The sequence below is a fragment of the Puma concolor genome, chromosome E3 (assembly GCF_028749965.1).
Source record: "Puma concolor isolate L17-30 chromosome E3, mPumCon1.1.hap2, whole genome shotgun sequence".
Classification (NCBI taxonomy): Eukaryota; Metazoa; Chordata; class Mammalia; order Carnivora; family Felidae; genus Puma; species Puma concolor.
The window spans coordinates 40,990,591-40,997,816 of NC_141682.1; the positions used below are offsets into that span (position 1 = coordinate 40,990,591).

Here is a 7,226-nt window from a genome sequence, read left to right on the forward strand (position 1 = left end):
CCCCAAGGGAACACCTTGCCAAATGGCCAAGGGAGGGCTCCGGGAGGCCGACAGTATCAGGGCACAGCAGACAGGCACTTCGAGGTCTGGTCCAGAACAGTTGTGGGAGTCAGAGCCCATACTGAGGAGGGTTAATGAGGGAGCAGAAGGGTGGAGGGGCCCTGGCACCTGTGAGCAGGATCTATAAGGGGGCCCAGGTGGAGGGAGGTCCTTATTCAAGATGGCAGAGCACATTTACATGGGGCTTGGAGCCAATAACTGGAAATGTGGAGAGGATCAGAGGGGGAAGGGTCTCTGGGGAGGCAAGGGGCCTTTCCTCCCTAGGAGGAGAGGGTGGCCTGAAGAAGGGGTACAAAGGAGATCGTGGCTGAAATGAAGCCGGGAGATGGCGGAAAGGCTGGGTGGGCTGCCAGGGCTCCCGAACCTGGCCAGGGGCCACAGTGAGGGGGGGCACTTGCAGGGCTCCTGGGAGGCTGAGGTGGGGGCTCTCGCTCTCAGCTGGTAGGGTATGAATGCCTACTCTCCTTTCTGGTGGATGGCATCAGGACCCAGGGGCTGACTCGTGCCTACCTCCCATGAGACCTCTCCCCTCCTGTGGGACCCTGGGACCTGGTCTGATGACCCCACCCCCAAATAGGAGGGGCAGTACTGGCAGAGAAGGGAAAAGGGGACCTAGGCCCCAGCAATGTCTCTGCCTCTGTCCCCCCTTCTGTTCCCCAAGCACTTACAGTTGGGAGATGGTTAGGAGCGGGCATCCCTTGGCCAGAGAGAAGGCTCCTGATATTTGCCAGGGCGTGGGTGCAGCTGTTGGTGCCCTAGAGCTAGATGCCAAGTACACATCACAGAGGAAAGGGGTCACACACGGGGACACATGAACCAGGCAAATTTATTGACCAGTCGCTGTGAGCCCTAGAGAACTAATGTATTCTGCCTGGGTCAGGAGAAAGGGCATTGCCAGCAGGGGCGGCGCTCAGGATAGCCCTGGAGACGTGGGGTCCGGCGAACGCGGTTCTCTGGGCAGACCGTGGCTGAACAGGAGAGTCTCCCAAGGCTCTAGAAAGAAGAGCAGGACCTCGAGGACAGGGCTGTGCGCCCTCCACTACCCACCCCCCACGCAAAACGTCCCCAAGGCTGGGAAGGGTAGGACACTCCAGGGAAGCCTTTCTCCCTAAGGAGTGGGAGACAGGAGAGTCGTGGGGTGCCTCGTGGGCATGTGAGTGGGCGCACCGGGCTCAGATCTCCCCAGACGTCCTCGCCCCCTTCTCCCCACGTACCTGGCCTGCTCCGCGGAGGAGCCCTGGCTCCAGTTCCGGCGCGCGCTCGGGGTGGCGCCAGCTCCAAGGCGCACTGACCCGGAGCCCTGCGCGCGAGTGCCTTCGGGTCTCCAACAGTTCCCGAACCCCAGAGGGCAGCAGAAGAGCACCTCGGGGGACGGGCGCCGGAAGGAGGGTGTCTCTGGCAGATGGCTCCTGCGGGGACGCGCCCAGGCCCTGGGTGTCCGAGGCAACGGGTCCGGCAGCGAGCGCGCGGCGATGCATGTAGGGCGAGCGGCGCAGCCCCATGAGCAAGCCCGCGGCGCGGCCCACCGTGTGGTAGCGGGGACTCGCCACGTGCTTGTACCAGGCGTCAGCGGGCAGCGACAGCAGCAGCAGCAACAATGCGAGCACCGGCCGGCCCGCAGGGCCCCGCACCCCCGTGCCCCGCGCCAGGATGTTCACGTGCACGGCCGCCCGGCGGGGCAGACCAGGAACTAACGCAACCGGGTCTCGGCGCCCTGCGGGGACTGCGGCGGCGTCGGGGAGCCAGAGCGCCGTGGATCCGACTATAACCGCTCGCGGGCCCCGCCCCTGCTCGTCCGGGCGGTACCCGCCGGGCTCCCAAAGGAGGGAGAAGAGAGGCCCGGGCTGCCATGGCAAGGACGTGGGTGGGTTATCAGGGCACCTTCTCTGAGTGGCGGTGGGCCTTCAGCCAGAGCTCATCTTGACGATCCGCTGGGAGCGCCCTTGCCGTCCCCTCCCCCAGGGAGCTGCTCGGCTTCCTCCTCCCCCCAAGTAGAATGGGTGCCCCCTTAACCACAGCTCTTGCAGGTTGTGCACTGAAGAGGAAAGACGGAGGCTGGAAGAGCCCTCTGCATCATTCGAGAACCCTCTGTGGATCTACTTCCGGGAGGGCTCTCTTGTCCCCACCTACGTAGCTCTTCAGTCTGTCCCCTACCCCTTCCTCTCCTCTCCCACCCTCGATTCTGCCCACCAACCCACTTCCCAGCTGCAGCTGGATGCTTGCAACCACGAGTTTGGCCACATGGGGCCCTCCCTGAGGTGCTTAGTGGTTCCCTAGGGCTTCCAGAATCAAGAGGAAGCCCCTCTCGTCCGGCAGCCCTGGCTTGGGCAGGATGAGGCCCTGTGGCCCTCTAGCCTGCTTTCTGGTCCCGATTCCCCCCACCCAAGACCATTTCCTCTGGCCAGTCTCCATCATCTTTCTGCTGTACCCAGCAACCAGTGATTCTGCCCACCTCTGCACTTCTGTGCCTGGAACATCCTTCCCTTCCTTGCCATCACTCAGGATCCCGTCTACATGGCCCTCGTGTGAATAGTCGCCGAGTATTCCTTCCTGGCTACAGGGGTTTAACAACCCCTTCCAGAGGGCAGAGCCCGACCCGTTCTTGCCAGAGCCCCAGCCCAGGAAGGATGCAGCCCTCAAAACGATCCGACTTCACCGCACCCCCAGCAACCACAGCATTCACCTAACACCTTCTAGATTCCAGACACCAAGGATCCTGAAATGTCTTATTTTTATCTCCTAACAATGCCATGAAAGTAGGATGATTATTTCTTTTAAGTTTGTTTATGTGAGCTATGCACCTAGAGTAAAGCCCAAGGCGGGACTTGAACTCAAGACCCTGAGATCACCTGAGCTGGGATCAGGAGACAGACGCTTAACCGAGTCACCTAGGCGCCCCAAGGTTTTACTTTTTTAAGTACTCTTTACACCCAATGTGGGGCTCGAACTCACAACACTGAGATCAAGAGTCACGTGCTCCAGTGACTTGAGCCAGCCAGGCGCGCTGAGGAGGGTCAATTATTGACCCCATTTGCCAGTGAGGAAGGTTAAGGCACCAGGATAATGGACTTGTTTGGATCACACCTGCTGGGTAACGGTGGGGCGAGTGGGCTCCAACCTAGATCCCCAGGTTGGGGGTCTGAGCTGAAGTTCTTGACGGAAACTGTCCCTCACCCTCTGCCTGTGTCTTTAGCAAAAGGGAAGGGGTGATTCTGGGAGTTGGAGGGAACAGAGCCTGGGCCAGTCCTTCCTCCCAGGTCTCCGTGTCAAGGGAGCATCGTGGGGCTGTGGGGGCAGAGGATGGCACCTGCTGAAGGGAGGAGGGGCCCGACACGGTTCTGGCAAGCTCTGGGGGGCAGTCAGAAGCAGCAGCAGCCCTCCCCACAGGGCCCTGCAGAACGGGGGGGGGGGGGGGGATGTGTGCCGTGCTTGGTGGTGGGGGGTGTGGGGCAAGGGTGTGTGTCCCAGTCTCTCCTGTCTGCTTCTTCATTTGCAAACTGGGAATGATAATGGCCCCTCATCAGCTCGCTGTGAGCATGAACTCAGGCGTGGGTGTTGGGGCCATGCCTAGCACACAGTAGCTGCTAAAAAAATGGTTGTGCAGGGGAGCCTGGGTGGCTCAGTCAGCTAAGTATCTGACTTCGGCTCAGGTCACGGTCTCGGGGTTCACGAGTTTGGGCCCCACATCGGGCTTTGTGCTGACAGCTCGGAGCCTGGGTCCTGCTTCCGATTCTATGTCTCCCCTTCTCTGCCTCTCCCCTGCTCACGCTCTGTCTCTATCAAAAATAAATAAAAACATTTAAAAATTGAAGGGGCGCCTGGGTGGCTTAGTCAGTTGAGTGACTACAGTTCAGGCCATGATCTCACGGTTCATGAGTTCAAGCCCCGCGTCGGGCTGTGTGTGACAGCTCGGAGCCTGGAGCCTGCTTCGGATTCTGTGTCTCCTTCTCTCTGTACCCCTCCCCGACTTGTGCTCTGTCTCTTTCTCAAAAATAAACATTAAAATTTTTTTTAATTTAAAAAATAAAAATAAAAAAATGGTTGTGGCTGTTACCGTCCCAGAGGCTGACCTGCCTCCTAAACTGCTGGTAAAACACTCTGATGGAGGGGTGACGGGGCAGGCGCTGCTGGGGTGGCGGGCGCAGAGGGAGCCGTGGGCGCACCTGGAGGACCACGGGACCAGGGAGCCTCATGGAAAGCAGCCTCCCCGGGGCACCATAAGGGGCCTGGAGAGCCACCTGGAGTGTGCGGTGGGCGGGCACCGTGGCACGACGCGGGCTGCCAGGGTCCTCTGACGCTGCACATCCTCGCTTTTAAGGGTACTTGGGGGCTCCTGGAGCCCCCAGGGATCGAAGGGAGGCGTCAGCATAGGATCACCTGTGGCTAGGCGGCAATACAGTCTCCGTGGCGGTTAGAACACTGAAGTCCAGCTACAAGTACCAGCACAGACAAATCCCCAAAGCACGACGGCTAAAGAGAGGAAAGTACTCTGCACGATGATATTCGGTATCTGAAGTTAAAACCCGAGCCGCTTGTCCTGCTTTTTTATAGCTGTGAAGCCGAGAAGGAAAATGTCATGGTGGGAACAAGGGACGAAGGCCAGGCAGAGAGGAAGCGGGGCTCCTATCAGGTGCAGGTGTGCAGAAGGCCTGGGGGGAGGGAGCCCAGGGCCAGGTGGGGGGAGCGAAGTACACAGTAGTCCTGGGGACTCCCAATTTAGGGTACGGAGGGGGGCTCTGTGCCCTGCCCAGCCCTGAACACAGGGACCCAGTGACAAAGGCCTCTGCCCCTCTCCCACTAAGGGTCTGGAGCCAAAGCTCCACCACGGGAGGAGGGGAGGAGGTGACAGGTCCATGGCCATGAGAACTGACTCTCCTCTGTGGGGCTTGCCTCTCCCTTCATCCACCCAACAGCCTCCTGGAAACCAAGGGAACGTGGCTTTGGCCTGTTTCCGCACCACCTTTCCCGCACGGGCACCAAGCCCTCCTGGGCCAGGACATCTTCCTGACACTCAACCTCAACACTGGGCACAGAGCCTGGCCCCGACAGGGACTTCCAGCCTAAGGATGCAGTGATGGAGCAAATTTCTGTTTCGTCTTATTTTTCATGTTGCATTTATTTATTTTCAGAGAGAGACAGAGAGTGTTAACTGGGGAGGGGCAGCGAGAGGGAGACACAGAATCCAAAGCAGGCTCCAGGCTGTCCGCACCGAGCTCGACGCGGGGCTGAAAACCTTGAAGCATGAGATCATGACCTGAGCTGAATTCAGACGCTTGACCAACTGAGCCACCCAGGTGCCCCTGTCTTATTATTTTTAATTACTAATTTCTAGTAAGGTAATTTACATTATAAATTAATGCTACCAGGAGAGGAACATTAAAGGCGTCCTCACCGCCCCGCCTGCCGTTCACATCCCAGTCCTGCTCTGCAGATGCAGGTGCTCACAAGTCCCCCAGCTGTTTCTTCTAGTTTTACCCCCTATTTAAAAATCGTAAACTTAACTGCTATTCTAAAAATCAGTGGGTTTTTTTTTGTCTCGAGAGAAAGAGAACACGAGCAGGGGAGAGAGAATCCCCAGCAGGTTCCTAGCTCAGCACGGAGCCCAACGTGGGGCTCAATCCCACGACTCAGGGATCCCGAGCAGAGCAGAAATGGGAGTCAGACGCTTGATCAAGAGAGCCACCCAGGCCCCCCAGTGGTCTTTTCAAGGAGGCGTAACATACTTTCAGTGTGCACATCTAATAACTGCATTTGTTAGGGATGCATACATCTGTGTGCCCACAGCCCAGATCAAGAGAGCAAAGACTTCAGCTCCCCAGGAAGCTCCCTTCGCCTCCTCCCAACCAGAAGCCCCCAGCAAAACTGATGGCCACATCGGGGCTCCTCACCCTTGGCACTCCCCGCATCTGTGGGGGCTGCCCTGGGCACTGTCAGACGTGTAACAGCATCCCTGGCCTTTACTCATCTGTACAGGCAGAGTAACAGCCTCTCCCCAAGCCGTCTGCACCCCACATATCCTGGAACCCGTGCACTCTTACTGGATAAGGGGACAGAGGACTGAACTTGCAGACGAAATTAGGAATTAGGCAGGCTCATCAGTTGACCTTAATATAAGCAGATGGTCCTGAATCATCCACGTGAGCCTAGCATCGTCACATGGGTCCTTTAGTGTGGAAGTCCTTTAGTGAGGGGTCAGGGAAGGGGTGGGGGACGACGCCAAGAGGCTGGCATGACGCAATTTGCAGACACGGGGGGGGGGGGGGGGCGCCTCTAAGGCTGGAAAAACGAGGAAACGGATTCTCATCAGAAGGCGAGGACCCCACCTGCACCTTGGTTTTATCCCAGTTGAGACTCATTTAGAACTTCTGAATTCCTTAACTGTGAGACAAGGGATGTGTTGTTTTAAGCTGCTAAATTCGTGGTGATTTTTAACAGTGGCAACAGGAAACTAATGAACCAGGAGATGCCAGTAACGTTCCCACCCTGCTGTGACCACCACAAATGCCTCTTTGGGGGCAAAACTGCCCCCAATTGGGAACCACAGACCCTTAGATTATAAATTGCTGCTTTCCAAAGTATCTGTTGCAGGCAGCACCAAAAGGCTTCCCACAAATTCAGATGAAGCTTCGGCCCTCTTACACCCCAATAAGCCCACTTTTCATCCCTCCATCCTTCTACTAGGGTTTTATCACAACTTTTGGCTAACTCACCAGTCAGCGTGCACATTATCATGGCCGTGTGAATCGCTTCGCTGCTAAGCCGAGTAATGTACGATGGTTAGGTTTCCTTTCTTGCCGAACGCTTGTCACTTTTTCTTCTCTGCTTGTTTCTCTGTATGCTTATTTTGCTATTTTCCCCCAAAGGCTCTGAGAGGTAGGTCGAGCTCTTTGCAGTAACTTTTCCGGATTCTCAAGCACGTGAGGGCACCCGATGAGTACCGTGTTTTCTGGAGGCCTCCCTGTGGGAGGTGGCAGCCTCCTGCTCCAGACTGCATACCCCTCTCTTCTCACACCTACTCAGGGGTCTCCGCACAGGCACCATCCCACACTTTGCTGTCACTCTCATCTGGCTTGAAACCCGTGTTCTGGATGCCAGATCATCTTCCAATGGATAGTCCCTAACATTTTGGAGACGTGAACCCTCTGGTAGCTTCATGTGTGCTAAAT

The 7,226-nt window shown here is 57.3% G+C and overlaps 1 protein-coding gene across 1 annotated transcript; it reads right to left on the bottom strand.

Annotated features, from left to right (window-relative positions):
- Positions 1–866: 866 nt before the first annotated feature.
- NPW (neuropeptide W) lies at positions 867–6,792 on the bottom strand. The gene is made up of 6 exons (XM_086691836.1): positions 6,771–6,792; positions 4,323–4,443; positions 4,131–4,223; positions 1,509–1,962; positions 1,275–1,469; positions 867–1,053 (listed from the first exon to the last, which is right to left on the bottom strand). The coding sequence occupies exons 1-6, from the start codon at positions 6,790–6,792 to the stop codon at positions 937–939; spliced, it is 1,002 nt and encodes a 333-aa protein (XP_086547962.1). The 3' UTR covers positions 867–936.
- Positions 6,793–7,226: the final 434 nt, after the last annotated feature.